Genomic DNA, 18,952 nt, shown 5'->3' on the forward strand with positions numbered 1-18,952 from the left:
TTGCATAATATAAAGTCCATTTAGTAAAACTATCCAAGCATTATCGTTTAAATTATTGCACTGGGTGATGAAAATTCTCAGAGGAAGCACCAGGGCCACCAAAGAAATGGTCCTTACAACCCTAGTACGACCAACTTTAGAGTACGCATCTCTTGTCTGGGACCCACATTTTAAAGGAGAGGTGAAGAAATTGGAGAAGGTGCAGAGAAAAGCTGCTAGGTATGGGTTGGGAAAGCGCAAGAAAACGGAAAGTGTTTCAGAAATGCTGAGAGTACTGAAGTGGGAGAGTTTACAAGAGAGGAGGAAAAGAAGCAGGTCATGTGGCATGTTTAGAATAATGAGTAGGGAAAAAGCATGGAAAGAGTTTGGGAAGGACATTTCAAAACCCAGCTTCGTTGGAAAAAATGATCACCAGTTCAATATAAAGTGCCAATCACAAAGGACAAATGCAAAGCAATTCTCCTTCTTGAATAGGACCATAAGGGACTGGAACGACCTACCAGTAAAACTATTTGAGCCCTTCCCGAAAAATTTATAATTTTTTAAAAAGCGGTTGAATGAGTAGGTACCAAGGTTTTCTTATAATGTTTTCTATTGTTTTTGCATCATATGTACATGTTACCACCAGGCCAATGGGCTACTTGAAACAATTTAATAATTGTAAATCCATTAAAGGAATTATCTCAGCATTTGGGTATTCGACCAAGGCTACCAAACAGATATCACTCTTTCACTTCCTGCGGCGGAGTTTAAAGGACACGGAAGCCCGCGAGTAGTGTCCCATTCAGCACCCAAGCGGCGAAATCTCACTCCAGACCGACCCATTCTACCGTCCTCATCCCCACTCTCATAACCTTTGAGCCCATATAGTATACGAGACCCCTCTGGATCCATTTCCCTCTTCCCTTCTCTCACCCAATGCGGGCCCCCCCTGACACAGGGGTGGCTGCACAGATCATCTACCCCCTCACCACCCACGCACCGTACCCCCCAACCCCCACAAAGCCAACCCCTCCTCCTACTCCATCTCTTCTCCCCCTTTCGCTCTGCGATGCTCTCATGTTTTTCCTTCTCTCTCCCTTTCTCCAGGTTCTCCTCCTCCGACTCTGCCGCCCCTCTCCGCCGCCGCAAAACTCGGCTCGTCCGACGTACTGGAACAGAGCGTCGCCACAATCCCTCCGGCCACTACGTGAGAAACATCGACTTCGGAGCGGAGCTGAGGGAATATCAAGACGGAATCCGCCGCCGGCAACTCCCGAGGACCCAGTGATACATGACCGCGGAGACTTCCTGATACTATTTGTGTGCCCCTGTGATCATATGCGGAAACCCCTCGAGTGTTAGGCTGCAGGAGTCAATGCCCGTGGAAACTTACTGCCATTATCACAGTCAGTGACTCGCTGCTGAAGTCTGTTGTGGGAACCCTGTCTGTGATTGGCAGTAGTTTGTCCCTTTGACTTTGCCCAATCCTTCCTGTGTCAGTTGCGTGGGTTTTTTCAAGATTTGGCAGTAAGCGCCAGTGCCCGTGACAGCATACTGTCCTCCTCACCGCCTATGAATCCTCTATGTATGCAAGAGACTTAGCTACTTTCGGGCAGTAGTCTTGAACTCGCGTGGAGGCGTTTGATTTCTGCTCTTGTCTGGCAATCAAATTACTCATCCAGTGTGGTCAACCGTGTTCATGCCCGAGGCAGCATACTTTAAGTTTGTTAACTCTGTCAAGGATACCATTAGAATACCACGACAGTATCCACCAGTGCCTACGGGGATAATCCTGCCTGTAAGCCCTCCATGCCCGTGATGGCCGTTTAAATTTCTCTCTCCCTCACTAACCACAGCTTGGAAACCCCTTTCAACCCTGGCGCCAGGATTCATTGCCTAGACAGCATACTCACTTCCTCGTCGTCCGTGTCACACTGTTGATTCCGAGAAAGGTGAAAAATACAAGAAGGAAAACGACTTGGGGGAGAGTTGTCATTCTCCTCTCTATTCCTCTCCAGCGCCCACACAATCCCGCTGTACTTGGCGGAGGTTGTGTTACGTGGTCAGGTTCCAGCCGGACGATTCTGAAACCTTTTGCTTTCGTGTCCGGGAGCTAGAAGAGCTCTGAGGAGTTGCCGCATGGCGGGAGATATGGCTAGAGGTGCCGTCCGCGAGGACTCGTAGACGTGGGAAAGGTGGTGATAGTTTTTTGTGTGTGTTGTTGAATGAACGCAAAGTTTTTAACACGCGTGTGAACTCCTATCCTGTGAGAGCGAGTTGCTCTGTTAGTGAAGTCCTGTCTACGGGAGTTCCGGGCAGGGTTTTTTTACAGGGGTGATTTTAACCCCTTCGGGAGCACGGAAGAAAAGGGTGAGCCCCAGCGAAGCGCGCAAGATGGTCCTATTTCGGTCTTCGGGGGAGTCTGAGGACGTCCCGCGGCTGATCCGCATGACGCCGCTGCACCACAGTTTCCGGTTGCCCCGGAGACTGGAGGACGAAGAGGATGTAGCCTCATCTCGTTCCGAATCAGGCATAGAGGATGGACAGTCGCCGAAAAAAGGTGAGTCGAGCAAAATAATCAGTTTCCAGTGCAGTGATGTAAAGTTATACCAAAGGAAGCATTTTTATGCCCCCAAATAAAAAAGTGAAGGAAGAATTTTTCTGTCCGCAATTTTAAGTTTTGGGTGTATACTAAACGGTTGCCATCATATCTGATTACACCAGGAGGGACTCGGAGACGACTGGTCGTATTTAACCTATTAGCTTGCTGATATCTCTTAGGACCACGAGTCGATGTATGGGCTTTTGATTCACATTAGAAACGTTCCACGAGCCGAAATATCGCCTTTGATATAGTAAAAAAAATGTTTTGTTTACAGGTCTTAAACTGATATTGAAGAAAAATTGTTGAAAACTTTCGATTCAATCCAGTCTAATTTTCCCTAAATACTTATGCGTTTTTTGCTTCAAGGTGGGGGGGGGCTGCCCCCTCCTGCATCTCGCCGAGTATGCCCACGGAAATAGTGGGTAGAAAAAGTGTTAGTGTTTGAAAGTTACTTTATCTTAAAATATGCCGTCCTATAAAATTTAGCTTAACTCATTAGATTTACTCTGCGCTGGAGTATTAAAATTACGTACTCTTTATTAGGCGTGCTACGTACTTAGAGGTCGAATTTTCTTTAACTTGTCGATCCCTTATTGTACAAGGGTCATCAACATTTGTAAAGCAACTTCAATGACCCTAGAATAAACGTAATACTGGAGAGGAAGGAGTTCATATTTTTTCAAAGGGTGTGGCATGTTAAAATTCTTTAGTTATTATTAATATTTGAATTCTTCCTCCAAGGCTCATTGTGACTACAATCGTAACCATCTCAGTAATTATTTTTTTCGCCAAAGAAGGTCATAGAAAAAAATATACATTCTCTCCAGAGATATTCAGCACCATGTTTGCCTCAAAAATCGTGGTGCGCCGTTGAAAGAAAGGCAAAAGAAAGAATTAACTTGGTGTAATTCACCAAAAATTATCCTTCGAAAATTTTAAAAACGACCTATTCTAAATATGGAGTTGAGTCGAATATTATATGATCGTCACGTGCCTATAATCGATCCTGTTCATTTATTTTTCATCTTTCTCTCATACCTTCTTTTTGGATGAAATAATACTTCATTTTTCCTGAGGTAATTAAGAGGCATGAATTTGGATTACAATCCGATACAATAGTTTTTCAACTAATGGATCGTGTTTGGAATTGTCACATCTTTAAGTAAATTCCGGAAGAGCTACAATTCTTTCCTTTGTATCCATCTGTTGTGCATGAGTTCTAATACAATGGATCAGCCATACTTGGCGTCGCATCTTCCCTGAGGAAAACAAATTTGAAAGCTTCGCGTGCACGCGATGAACAGAATTGGTCCTGTAAAGCAATTAAAGTGAAGGTCGTCGCGAGAAAAAGTGGAAGAATTCACTGCGCCCTATATGGAGCTCATCTTTCGTGCGCCGAAAATTTTTGGGCATCGCCTGAGAAAAACAAAAACTTCCGCGTCCCCGGCGAAATAAAAATAAAATGCCCTCACTGCTTTGAGCGTGCTACCGGTATCACTACCTGAGGGCGTATTATGGAGTTTTTTTCATGTTACTTTCGCTTTTCAAATGAGCTCTGAGTTTTTTTAAATTGTCAAATGAATTATAAGGGCAGCCCCTAAAAAGATAATATAGCCCAAATAATATTGAATCCTTTTTACCAAGAGGATCTAGTAAATAATTTACAACCAGCAAAGTCTATGGAGTTTGCTTGAAATAGCGTTATATTTCAGAATGATTTCCCCATCTTTGTCTAATTGTAAGTAGAAATTATTAAATGTATGTTTTTTGCGATAATTGTAAAATGGTTGAGAATAGAAAAAACAAGTTATGCGTTTTGGAAACCTGCATAGATCATGTTCTTGCTATTTCACCTACTTTCTTGTGCTTCTAGTCGTCACGTGTGTATCTCTGGGGCTTACTTAGAGAATAATGTGTATCACCACGTTTTTAGCTCGTGCTCTCAAATTACATTTAATGATTAGACTTAGGTTCGGATATGAATACATTGTTGGGAGATTTTCCCCATAATAGGCCTAGAATTATAAGGGCAGCTCATAAAAAGATTCCATCTTATCAACGAAAATCCACCAAAGCCTTCACAGCCGACGAAGTCTTTACAGTTTACTTCGTGAATTTTCTCCATCTTCCTTCCTCTTTTGCATGATTAAAATTAAAAAAAAATTGTATTGCATTTTACTATGAGCTTAACTTAAGATAATTTGAGTTGATCTTAATATCGTTTAGAGCATAAGAAAATAATAATACTTTTCTGGAACCTGCATAGATAATTTCCATGCTATTTATATCTACGTCATTGTGTTTCCATTCATCACGTACGTCTCTCTGGGGCTTACTTCGAGAATAGGGTGGTTTCCTAATATTTTTTCTTGCCTAAATAGAAATATTATAACTCCTGGAGTACATATTTCACACTTTTAGATGTTTAAATGGCGATATCTTTTTTTCGCGATTAAGTGAAAAGTGAAAATTTTCAAGCGCGCAAAAACGCGACGGCTACGTATGAATACTGGGAAAAACCCGTGTGACGTCTGGCTGCTGCTCTGTGAGGCCACCTGGGTGCGAGGCTATGAACGCCGCTACGATGAAGGCTGCTTGCTGCCGAGCATGGCGGTAGCGTAGAGTACCCTGGTAGCAGTTAGCGCTTGGTTTAAATGAGGATTATTAATACCTTATCAAACGAGGGAAACTTTCCGACCATAGGCAATTTTAATAGGTGATTATTAAGAGGCATTTCCCTGAGCTCTGTGCCTCATGCATGCATTGGTAATCTCAGACAATGTAAAACTCCTATCTACTCGTATAGAAACTAGGTCCATGTGGCGCCAATCTGGCCTTATTCAAATGGGGTTAAAATTAACCATTAACATTCGCCTAAACTGGGATTTCTAAAACCAGATAATTTGTATATTAAGAATACACTAATGGTGGGTAAGTAATCGCAATCAATGCCTTTCGTTTTCTTTGATGAAGGAAAATATCCTATTCTGCGTATCGCCGCGATTTGTAGCTATTGGTCTCAAATTACATGTGATGAATATACTTACAATGTTAGATTCACGAGTGAAATGCATTTTTGGGTGATTTTCCTCATAATAGACCTTTTCTTCACCTTTGGTATTTTTATGGATGGTCATAATGTATTTGATTAAGATATTTTAACTTTGACTGCATTGGGCGACGTATTTCCATCCACTCCCTCAGAGCTTTATGGTTTCCATCACGACAGCGGGGAGAAGATCCGTCACGGACTGAGTGTTTGAACAACCCGAGGTTATGATTGATGGATTTGGTTTTAGTTGACGTCGACCCCTACGGAAATGCAAGTTAAACTTTCCATCCCAGCCCTTCAATTTTTTTTACGTAATTGACTTATGCACCCGCGGAAGGATAAAAGGTTCGAGGGCTATCCGTACCGAAAAAAATATTCCGAGCTAACCAGCCGCTACCGTTTGCTAAAAAGGGGTTCATTACCTATTATCATATCGGATAACCTCCATAATGCATATTGTGAAAACTACTTTTACATCATGTACCGGAAGTAAGGCTCAGTTTCTCCATCTCTGTTTCCTCCAATAGAATTTGACCATGATATTTATAGATATTTCTAGCCTTCAATTATTACCGATAGTTGATATTAATTTGTGGACTCCGACGCTGGTGGTCATCGGTGGTTGTTTTTTTCAATGGTGGTAGTCCATTAGTCTTCAGTTATTTTATATGCTTCGTAAGTACGAATTGAATTGACACTTCTTCTCTTACATTAATTATTTTCCTGTTTTTATAAAAAATAAAATATTAATGATATAGGATACCTATTTAAAAACTAGAATATTTCTCCCATTGGTATTGGATTTAATTACTCGAACCTAAATATTAAGTTTTTATAATAAATATTTCCAAAATATTTTAGGACATTTTCTCGCTATTTGCATTGATGATAAAAATTAATTCCTCACGAGGAATTACTTGTTATACATGTATGTGTTTGAGAATCTCATTTTGGTCTGTTTACAAATAATACAGTTTCAAGAAAAAAATTTCTTTTAGAAATTGTTCTAATTTCTTTAAAAATATTCATATGTGAGAGGGAAGTATCGCCTAACGGGACACCAGAATCTTAAAAGGAAACTGACAAGTTCACAGTATTGAAATAATTTGAATTTCATAGCTAATTTGTGTTAATTAAGCTGTTGCTGTTTTAAAATCGCAGTAAAATTCAGAAAATTATAACTTAGATGTGAAAATAATCCAATTTAGCATTTCCAGTAGGTAGTATAATTACCTTGTATTTTATTCCTTCACGTTTAAGTGTATCCAGTAGAATTTCACTTCAATTGGTAATGAACGGATGTACGTACTTAAACGCTCTTATAGAGGCGGATATGTTTTTCCTTTGACCAGTTATTGCGTCCTCATGGAATACCTGTTTGGCGCTGGCGTGCTGTGAGGTCTTGTGTGAAATCAAGTATCTTAGCGTTTTGTGCGGTAGCAATTTAGTTTCCTACTTGATAATTGATGCCATAAACCCTTGGATTTCGAATGAAAAAACTAATCTGTATTGCCTTTGTTCCTTTTTATTATGAATGGCTTTAAATTTTAAAGTCTTCATGTGCTATTGGTCTCTCCTCAAAGGTCCTCATGCTCCATGTTTTGACTCCTGCCCTCAAATTCAGTGGCGTGTGGAGAAAACATCGATTTTTCACGTGTTAATTTTGCGGAAATTCAATCGTAACAGACCAAGGTATACAAAAATAAAAATTCTCTTTACTTTTTCAGAAAAAAAGTGAAAATTACTACTTATACTTCAGGAAATAAGTTGCTAACCCATTTTATTATGGACATTTTATAATATTTTGTATTAAAATACGTACGAATTATATTAAACTCAACGGATTATAACCTCATGCTCTAGCCATGTCCTCCCACAAAATTTAATAAACCAATGCCAATGGCAATATGTAGGTACTATTTTTTCCTCATGTCAATTTTAATTACAATTGAGAACTTACCTTAAGTGCTTAAAATGTTAGTTATTCTAGAAAACTTCTCCGTTTTTTTAATGAGATTTTGGATTTTCTTCAAATGATACGCCAATTTCTTAAATTTAACTATATGAAGAGTTTATTGAAGTTATATTAGAATCCAATAGTCTGAATCAATGCATAAAGCAAATATCCTGTCTCCATTTAAAATAATGCACAGTTTGTTTTTCCCTTCGAGTGTTATTTTGTTCGCTGTATTTTTTATAATTAATCATCCTGTATTTGACGGATCACCGCTGCACGCCGCGGCCATGCCTTCCCATAAGGTTCATTAAACCAATGCAAAGTACAATGCATTATGTTTTTTATCCTCACATTGATCGGGCCCTACGACTTCCCTAAATGTATAGGTACTCCTCGCCTAAATTTTTACGATTTTATTTCAATGGAGGACTTACCGTAGGAACTTAGCCTTTGTTTATCTAGCTTGCTTTACTAAATTCTAATGAGATTTTGGATTTCTTTTTCAAATCATACGCCATTATCCTAAAGTTTAGCGATTCGAAGAATTTATTGGAGTTATAAGAGATAGCAATACGTTGAATCAATGCTCTAAGCAGTTTTTCAGTCTCCAATAGTGCGAAAAATACACAGAGGAAAAATATCATTCGTCTTCACCGGGATTCGAACCCGGATCTTTCGTTTTTCGGTCGAGTGCTTTTGCCAGTTATGGTGATGAGGCGTCATTGTTCTCTGTGGGAATTTGAGGACTATACGGGAAAAGGAGGTATGGACTGCTGAGCGTATGATGCGATATGCAGCCCAAATCGTGCGCACAACGCCACATCCCGAATTATTTTTTTATTATAATTTGCCTTTATTACATTTTTAAATCAGGACCTTCGAAGCCACATGGCTTGTCAGAAGGTTCCTCAATATTCATACCAGCGGCATGGTACATAGTAGAAAATGATATTAATATACATAAAACAGAACTCACAGCACATCTCATTGGAGAGAAAAATACTAAAAAACCCGTAACATGAATACATTTGCGATTGTGTAAGATAATATTGCAATGACACAAGTAAAAAAAAATCCACAAATGATCACAGAAATGTAACATACTCATAAATATAGTGCTTAGTTTTAAGGGATTACAAATTCGCGATGTCATTAATTAACCACTCCTTGATGCTTAACAATTACTTGACTAAAACTTGATACTTTGAACGCATAGAGGTAAAAATCCCGGTGAAAACAAATAATTTTTTTCTCTGTGGATTTTTGCACAATTTATGCATAGCGGGTAACTCCGTAAAGTTGTCACCGTGGCTAGTCCCGGTATACTTAAACTTCAGTCTCCATTTAAAGTAATGCGTCGTTTGTTTTTCCTTCCACTAGAAATGTGACTTCGCGGAATCAACTCGGTTGATATTGTGCCAATAGAGTCGTGTATATTGAGATCTGCAACCCACTTTATTATCTCCCTCAGTCTTGACAATGCTTCGAAGTGGGTATTTCACCCCTTCTAAACAAGAGCTTTGTTAAAATCCGGCATGTTTCACCCCCTGCGGAGGAATACTCAGTGCATGAGGGCGCCTTAAATTAAACACGATGGCTTAAAGAAGACTATTTATTCTCTCTGGAACTCGGGCATAAAAATTTACGACGCCCAGACGGGTTGACAAGGGGGAGGCAGCTTTATAGCCTTCATCCTTCCCTCTCCGTGCAGTGTTTAGGGTCTTCTTAGCTTAAAAGGGTGGATCGCGCAGGATGTTGAAAATCCCCCGCGGATCTTTAAAAAAAAAAGAAACACGCGGATTTCCGCACCCATTTCTGCGGTGTGGTTTGGAATTTTTTAACGAGTCGCGCGAGTATTCCATTAGTCGCATAGAGTTGTAACTTATTTCTTAAAGAGATGTGACGTGAGATGAGATTCACACGCTTTTTTGTGCGTTACCGCCCTTGACTTGACGAACTAAAGAAACGTTTTGTCTCGGAGAAAATTATGAAAGTACAATACTCAATTGAAAATTTTCTCACGCCAGCCTCAATTTCCATTATGCATTAATGATTGTGTCAATGGATAAATCATTGCAAAAAAGCGGTGAAATAATTCTCTGATTACCATCATCCTTAAGTATTTCATTATTCGCATAGATCAGTTATTTATTTCGTAGAGACGCGTCATTTAATAAGATTCTTACACTATTTTCAGCGTTGACGAATTTAAGGAACAATTTGTCTTGGCAAATATAATAAAAGTATAACACGCAACCGAATATTTTCACACGTAAGCCTCATTTTCCAAAATTCATCACCAAAATGATTGTGTCAATGGATAAATCATTGGAAAATAGCCCTGAAATGATTTTCTCTATACTGCCTTCTATGACATTAAATTTAACTGTACAATTTTATGTTTTCACTTAAATTTCTCTGTCTGTGTACTTCGTATTTCTGTCCACTCCTTAGCAAAAATTCGTTGATGTTTGAAGGGAATATTTTTACCTTCATTCCTGTTTATTTTAGTTTGTCCATCCCCAAGTTTCTTTGATCAGCTCTACTTTTCTGTGCTGTGAAACTCATGACTTCGTAAGATATTAATTTACCCATCAAGTTTATTTTGCATATTGGTATTACGAGTAAATCTTAAGTTATTACCTAAATTAGGCCAAATGGGGTGGGGTTGGTGCAGTAGCTATAGTGCAGTAGCTTTCCCCCCAGTCAGTCCGGGTTCAAATCCCGGCGGTGGCAGAGATTTTTCAGAGGCTGCCCGATCCCTGCTTGAGTGCCTTGTGGAGGGCACTTCAAGTTCAGCACTCAGTCCGTCCGATGGGACGTTAAGCCGTGGTCCCCTCTGCGCCTTTCGTTAACAAGAGGCCAATTCCGACGCCGGGTTTCTCTCCACCCTTCCTTCCATACCCTTTCCTCATAGCGCAATGACCTCATCTGTGGGTCACCTCTCCCAAATACCATACCATAGTAATAGGCTTAAGAGGCATTATATTTCCGTAGTCATATTTATTGACGTGAGTAGGCAGTTTAGTTTTCTTACGCCTAAAAAGAGCTAATAGCATGGCTCACCATATTTTGATCTGCCGAAAATTTGGGCTTGAGGAAAATTGTTTGTTTATATTTTGAGGATGCCTTATAGAATAATAGCTCAGAGATTTCAAACGTTTATTTAGTTAGAAGAAGACATTCTTGAGGAAAGTTGAAGCCACTAAATGTTGGAAGGTTAAAATGGGATGCAGCCTTAGCTTTCCTTTGGCGTTTAGGCGGTGCGATGTGCAGTGGCGGATATATATATTTATGGCGCGGGGGGCGCGCCCCCCCCTGGAGGGGTCACTCGTATCTTTAAAAATTGCAGAACCGCAATTGCAACTTTTTTTACATCGTAAGATTGCACTGTCTTGTGTATGTGTATGATCACTTTGAGTAGCAGTTTCTTAAACTTTGCCTGTGACTTGATTATTTTTTTATTATTATAGAATTAAAGGTAACTCAAGATATATTTTTCTTCCCCCCCCCCCCTCTTAAGTATTTTTTCTGTATCCACTACTGGCGACGTATTATCGTTCCCATGACTTTCACGCGTACGAAAATGAAAACTCTGGGTGTCATTACTTCGTGAAACCTTCACGAAAAAAGTAATGGGAAATGCACTTCCGTGAAGGCTTCAGCTGCGGAGGAGGCAGTTCCTCCAATACGGTGATGATTGAGCTGTTTTATGGAGGTTAATTGCATCCGCGTTACTTAAATCGGCTTATCACGCCACCGAGATGCGTGACTCACTTCAGGCTCCCCCCCGGTCATGTATTTATGACGCTAGATACTACTTCAATTTTAATTCGGAAACGTCCAGAACTTGCAGCACATCCGACCCAGAGCGTATAAATTGGAGCGCCTTAGTATATCGCCCACGCGTCATAGCATGCATCCTAGATATCCCGCGGCAGAGGGAGGAAGTTCCTCAGTCTTAAACGACGTCTTTATCGGAGAAGAAATGCCGGCCAGACGACGAAAAAACTGGCGCATGATGGAACCTGATGTTAAAATGGGAGTTTTTCGACCCATCCATTAATGCTTCCTCTCGTGCTTCGTAAAAAAAGAACAATGTTACGGATTACTCTCTAAACCCATATGTAAGTTACGTATTCTGTTTTTCTGTTAAAAGATCGGACCGAATCATGCTTTTCATTAAAAATGTAGACTGAAATATGAAGTAACTAACCCCACAGTTATCTGTTGAGTTGCTGCAATTGATGTGTGGAAACCAAATTTGAAATAGCTTTCGTTATCTTTGCATTGGGATTCTCTTCGAATTTATATGATTACAAACAATCATTGTAGACCAAGGATTTGTTAAGGGAGTTGAGTAACTGAGGTATCGCTTTATTTCTACAATTGTTCCAGCCTCATTAAAATGCCTTTTTCTAAGTGCGCTAAACTCTCAGTACACTAAGGGTAAAATTTATGTTTATTAAACTAAATTGTAGTTCTTGGCACGTATGACTCCATCCGACTGACATTCATCTTTACCCATTTCAGTTTATTTCTCGAGAGTCATTAATTAATTGAAGAAATTCCGAAACCTTTCAAAGGCATACCACACACTTTATATTATCGTAGTAGTCATAACATAAACTTATCTTTAATATGTTTCTTTTTCCAATAACAAGATAGTGTCCTGATAAGGCCATCGCCTTCAGGATAATCAAAACCCTACTGCACGAGTTTCTGCACCGAAAAATCCAACATCCTTAACGAAACTCCCTGAAAAAAGAATATAAATATACTAAAACAAGTTTATCATTATTGGAGCGCCCTCAACTTGACTACATGGTTGGCACCGGTTACATTTAAAAAACTATTTTTCTCTATGTACATCACTATCTTCATTGAAATTCGTGGGCATCTGTGTTTAATTTTAAATAGGTGATTATCTCTATTGTCTCATGTTCCACCTCCGTACGCTGCCCATGGGAGTGTCAACATACTAGTTGTAATCGCATAAAGGACTATTTATGTTATCCTACTCCATGTACAACTACCGACCAGAAATCATTTCTAATAACGGCATCTAAATTTTGGAATTCTCTCCCTTAGGATCTAAAACAGAAGGGCTCTAACCATGCATTAAATGTATATTATACATGGCTTTACTCAATGGAGAGCGAAAATAAACTCGTACATAAAATACAGCCGACATATTCCGTGTGTTGTTAAATTTCAATCCTTGTTTACGCGTCATTTCTTTATTATATGTGCATCGAACAAATTATTGTTATTACTTGATATTTTCATGAACTTTGTGCCTTTGATGAGTCAATTATTGTAAATTGTGTTTTGCTCCAAGGGTATATACCCAGAGCATGAATAAATATCTAATCTAACCTAATCTAAACACACTAGTTTTGTCAATGGAGAAAGAAAGATAATGAGGATAAGTGTATCCACCGACAACTACGATAACATAGAGAGGATAATAATGTAATTTAGGCAGATCGTATTAACCATAATACCTACGTGATTTCCGGGACATTATTTCGTGAGGCTGAAAAATAACTCACCAAATGGATGCATACTTGTGTGCAAGCTGAGAGGAGAACAGCATCCCATTACCCAAATACGCCCTGTTCATTCTCTGCTCCCCAGAAAACCTACCTCATCCCACTGTGCATGCCTATTTTTCCTTATCTCTCCCTCAAGCGCTGGTGGCTCTACCCGAAAAAAACGACTCTAAGAAGGCTCAAAAGAGGGAACTACTACTATAGAGAAGAAGCGAGCATGCTTGAAGCTTCATCTTTTTTTACCCCGTCTGCTGTATGACAAAAACGGCTCAAGTGGGTTGGGGGAGAGATAACTATCGGTCAAAGTTCATCCAAGAGGAAGGGTATAAGTGAAGAGAAGTAGGAAGTTTGGGAGACCAGTGGCGAAGCGAGTGTATGAAGCAAGGCATGGGATCATAATGGGTGGGTACATTGTTAATTTTATTTGGCAATGTATTTGAAGGAGGCAACCGACAGCTGAGATCTTTTACGCCATGAAGGAAGGGTAGGTAAGTAAGGGTGGAGAGAAACCCGGCGTCGGCATTAGCCTGCTCTCAACGAAAGGCGCCGATGGAACCACGGCTTAACGTCCCATCCGACGTACGGAGTGTTGTTCTTGAAATGTCCTCCACACAACACTCAAGCAGGGATCGGGCAGTCTCTGAAAATTCTCTGCCACCGCCGGGATGTGAACCCGAGCCCACAGGGTGGGAAGCCAACACTCTAGCCACCACACCAACCCGATCCCCGTTAATTTTATTAATTTAAATCATTTTTTACTTACATCCGTTACGCCAATTTTAAGTGAAAATTCATAAAAATTGTATTAGCCTTTGGCCTATTTGAAGGTTTCTAAATATTTTTTATCCTTTTATTTTCTTTTTTAATTTCAATAAATCGTCCTCCATTGCACTAATTTTCTGTTCTGTAGGTCTGCAGTGTTCCGGAAAGTGTTCATCATGGCCCGTACAGCCTTATTGTGGTTATTCTTCTTTTTGTGGTTTACAGTGGCATACATTTTCCTCGGGTTTTCCACGGGGTCAGCTGACTGGGTGGAAAACCCGATTATAATTCATTTAATTAGTTTGCCTGGAAAAAACTAAATCCTATACCAAAGATCTGTGGTCCTATTTCTGGTCCCGGGAAATAATTTTTTTCCCATGGATATGTCTTTGAAGTTTACACTCCTAATGGAATCAAATGAAATTATGCCCTTAAGAAAATTATTGGAACTGAGAAAGTATTAGGTGCAAAACAAATAATGTAGAAAGCCTCAGAATTGCTAAGTGTAAAATATGTTTGTAAAAAGCGCTTATGTTATTATACTCTTATAAAAATGACATACGGAGGAGACAGAATGGATTAGACTCTGGGTGTTTAGGAGCATTAAATAACTAAGATTGGATGAAATTGTGCGATCATAATTGTCTGAAACAGTTAATCTTTGAGTTTAATCTTAGAGCCGAGAACGACTATCAACAATACGATTTCTCAATCTCACATAGTTTGAGATGGATTGAAGGTTGATCACCTATACCTACAGGAATAGAAAACAGATTTTCGGTTTCGGCGAAAGGAAATGCTTTCCTTAAACGCATCTCCTCTGTCTGTAGAAATAAAACTAACTTTAGCTCGTTAATATCAATACGTACCTAATCAAAGATATCAGTTTACTCGCTCGAATACGTTGAGGGGGGAATCACGCGAATTGTGATGAGACGGAAGCCTCAAGTGACGTCAGAGACTTTCCACTCGTGCTTGAGGCTTATGTGTTACGCCCCCAAGTACTCGAAATGTCATGTAGAAACTTGATTTGTCATAAACCGTTATATTTGACGGTATTTTTTAAAATTTTAAACTGCATGGAAATCGGCACTATCAAATTTCCAAATCGAGTACACTGTATTCTCGTGGCAGTGAAAAGGTAAGTTTGAGGTAGGTAAAGAGGAAAAGAGGGATTCCTTGAGGAGCTTTTCTTTTTTCGCTTCTCTCGAAGGAGTGCGCTGGACTATGCATGGAGATCACTGTGCCCCCAAGGGTCGAAGAAGCTTCAGCGAAAGAAGAAGGGTGAAGTGTAAAGGGTGCTCGAAGAAAAAAAAACTTGAGTAACCCACACCCAGCGGGCGCTTCTTGTCCGGCCTGGAGCCACGTGTCTGAGAAGAGAAAAAAATGTATGAGAGAAGGAGCAAAGTTAGATGGGGATAGAATGCCTAAAGTGGAGTATGGATGTTGAGAGTGAGGTATAATGGTGAGTTTGAGAGGGAAAAGGGTATGGAAAAATGGAAGTGGATAAGGGATTGGTGTAGGCGGGAACCATAAGGATATTTAGGGAGAAGTGTTGATGATGAATAGTATTGGAAGAAAGAAGGAATAGGGTGAAGAAAATATAGACATTATTAACGGAAATGTGAAGTACAGCTAGGTCCTTCCTCTGCGCATGAGCTAGAGTCGAGATAGTGTGATGGATCTCATTAGCCAACAAACGCGGTAGCGTTTTTTCATGTTGTTATTTGAACCATAATATATTTTATTTACATTTATCATTGCCGGACAAGCTGGCGGCGGGGTTAAGTCCTCGCCTGCCGGACAAGAGGTTGCGGGTTCGAGTCCCGCCTGGTTAAATTGCCCCAATCGAGGGCATGGTTGATGATGGTTGGTGATGGTTGGTAGCCTCCGTAATAATTCGAGGGCATGGTTGTTTGTGCAAGTGTAATTGTTGGAATGTTTAGTGAATCCCGATATAAAAGGCCAATAAGTTCTGTTTTCGGTGGAATGGTAATGAATGAAAATTAAATTAAATTTCATATTCACGAAGGAGAAGAATCATGATTTTAAATAAAATCCATTTTTATTTATTACATTTCATAACTGGTCGCAAAGGCTAAATAAATATTTTAAAAAATATCGACATTTTATAGAGGACATATTATCTACAGCGCAGTTCCTCCTCTGCACTAGCCTTATTTTGACGAACGGTTTGGTATGGGAGTTAGTTTTCCCCCGCACGACCTAAGGCCTAAATAAATGATAGGCGTAATTTCATTAAGACAGCTCCTTTTTTAAATGTAAACGGCTGGTGACCTAACATCCCTCGCCACACGCCTATTGAGGTGGCTTACGAGGTAGTATGTAGATATAGATGTGAAGTCTAGATAATGTCATGGAGCTTATTACCCAACTACGACGATTATTTGTTTCCATGTTTTACCTTTCCATAGGATATTTCATTTACATTAAAGCTTATATTCACTAAGAAGGAGAAGAATCAGAATTAAAAAAAAAAAAACATTTATAATTATTTCGTTTGCTGAATAGTCAAGGAGGCTTCTAGTCCGTCGTAGAGCCAAGTGTCTGGGAAGGGAGTAAGGAGGAGAAATCGAAAATTTATTTGAGCAGCTATGGAGAAATGCAATTTTACACTTGTAGGCGCGTGGCCATGCTTGAAATGACAATACGAAATGATTGGCTTCATTTTACAGCAGCGTTTGTTGACTTGAATTCCGGTTATTTGAATGGGAAATTTTATTTCAATTGTATTTAATGTTTTCAAGAAAGGAAAAATACCTGGATTTAAATGAAATCTATTGTTTTGTAAATGATTTTTTTTTATATTTTCAAATTAGCCTTTAGGGCTTGTAAACCAGCCAGAAACCACGTGTCTGGGAAGAGAAAAAAAATAAGAGAGGCCAAAGTAAGATGAGGATAAAATGCCGTGGTGTGTGGATGTAGGGGTGGATATCATGGTGAGTTCGAGAGGAAAATGGGTTTGGACGAAGGGAAGATGATAACGGGCTGGTGCTGGCAGGGTCCATGAGAGAGACTTGAGGAAGACGGATGTTATGAAAGAAGTGGTGATGATGAATAGAGAAGGCAGAAAGCAGGAAGAGGGTAAGGGAGGAAACGAAATTTTCTCGGAGGAAACATGAACAACAACAATAGGGTGGTTTCCTATTATTTTTTTATTGCCTACATCGAAAGATTATTACTCCTGGAGTACGTATTTCACGCTTTTAGATTTTTAAATGACGATATATATTTTTCACGATTAAATGAAAAGTGAAAATTTTCAAGCGCGCGAAAACGCGATGACTAAGTATGAATGCTGGGAAAAGCCCCTGTGACGTCATTCTGGTACCGGCTGTCGCCGTGTGAGGCCACCTTGGCGCGAGGCTATGAGCGCCGCTACAATGCAAGTAGCAGAGTACCCTGCTAGCAGGTAGCGCTTGCCTTAAATACGGATTATTAATGCCTCATCAAACGAAGGAAACTTTCCGACAATAGGCAGTTTTAATAGGTGATTATTTAGAGACGTTTCCCTGAGCTCTGTGCCTCATGCATGCATTGGTAATCTCAGACGATGTAAAACTCCTATCTACTCGTATAGAAACTAAGTCCCTGTGACGTCACGTGGAGTGGCATCGCATAGGCGGCAATCTGGCCTTTTTCAAATGAGGATAAAATTGATCATTGCCATTCGTCTAAACTGGGATTTCTAAAACCAAATAATTTGTATATTATGAATACATTAATGGTGGGTAACGAATCGTAATCAATTCCTTTCGTTTTCTTTGATGAAGGAAACTACCCTATTTTCGTCTTCTATGCATGTGCTAAATGTGCCGAGATCATGAGATAACACGTATGCCTCGTTCAAACTACGATTGTTCCAACGGTGGAATTAGTGGTGTAAATGCAAGTCCGGAAATTAGTACATGAATTCCCGAACGTTGCCACTTTACGATGGTTTTGCGCTTTGAAACTGGAAGAGGAAGGGACAAGAGAAGGACGAAAAGTTTGTGAAGCTACCGTAGAGTTTATAGTAGAGTATTTATGGAAGCTTCCATCGCTCAATTTTTTCACGGAATTTTCCCAGGAAGAAAGAATATGGGCTGAAGAATATGTTAAATACAGTAATATCTTAAACCTACTTACTTCAACAGCTTTGTTAACCGTCAGTTTGTCGTTCACTTTAGATTTCAGCACAAGTTTCACCGTCGTAGTGAGAATGCACTATAGTTCATACAGTAGTTGGTTCGATCGCAATCTGAGCGATGCATTACTAGCCGACTATCACGATCGCGTTTGTTTTCGTGTCGTATATATCCATAGGAGACGTTATTTAAATTAAAATTAATACTTGCGAAGTATGGATACAAGAAATACAAGGATGTTAATAAAATCTATGCATTTGAATTGTTTGCAAACTTATGGGCGCTATTAGTCCACCCTTAAGTCACGTGTCTTATAGTTGAGGAAATATGAGAGGTTCAAAGTTATATGGGGTTAGAATGCCTTGAGTGGTGTATGGAGAGGAATTTTGATGGTGATTTTGAGAAGGAAATGGGTTTTGACAATATAAATAGGAGCATCATATACCCGTATCATGCATTTTTATCGGAGCTCAGAGCCAAAATGTTGATGTTTCAATGTATCGATGGCTGAAACGATTTATATTTTTAATTGTACACTGAAATTAAAAACCAAAAAATCATAACACTGAAAAATAATCATACATTTGCAAACAAAGAGTTGATATTTGCTTGAATTTTATTTTTTTGATGTCATTACTTACACTTCGTTTGATATACCTGTCTCAAACCAGCCAAATTTTGAGATACGTGTTGTTAGAACTTAGCCATCGATATAGAATACGAAAGTTGATGTATATTCTCCCTGTTTGGAAGTATTTGAAAAAAAAGTGACGATGGACGCTGCTCTTTTCCAAAAACGACGGTCAAGGAATCGTAAAAATCCCCATCGCCCTCACTCCTTTTGCAAGTCTTCTGTACTGATTAGTGTCCGCCTACACGATGGCAAATCGT

General features: G+C 39.6%; 1 protein-coding gene across 1 annotated transcript in view; it reads left to right on the forward strand.

Annotated features, from left to right (window-relative positions):
• The window catches only part of LOC124165145 (AF4/FMR2 family member lilli-like), a 457,820-nt gene that overhangs the window by 236,708 nt on the left and 202,160 nt on the right, over positions 1-18,952 (forward strand). The window contains exon 4 of the mRNA XM_046542452.1: positions 1,090-2,542. Coding sequence (XP_046398408.1) covers positions 2,377-2,542 — 166 coding nt within the window. The 5' untranslated portion in view covers positions 1,090-2,376. The remainder of the gene's footprint in view (positions 1-1,089; positions 2,543-18,952) is intronic.

The sequence above is a fragment of the Ischnura elegans genome, chromosome 9 (assembly GCF_921293095.1).
Source record: "Ischnura elegans chromosome 9, ioIscEleg1.1, whole genome shotgun sequence".
NCBI lineage: Eukaryota > Metazoa > Arthropoda > Insecta > Odonata > Coenagrionidae > Ischnura > Ischnura elegans.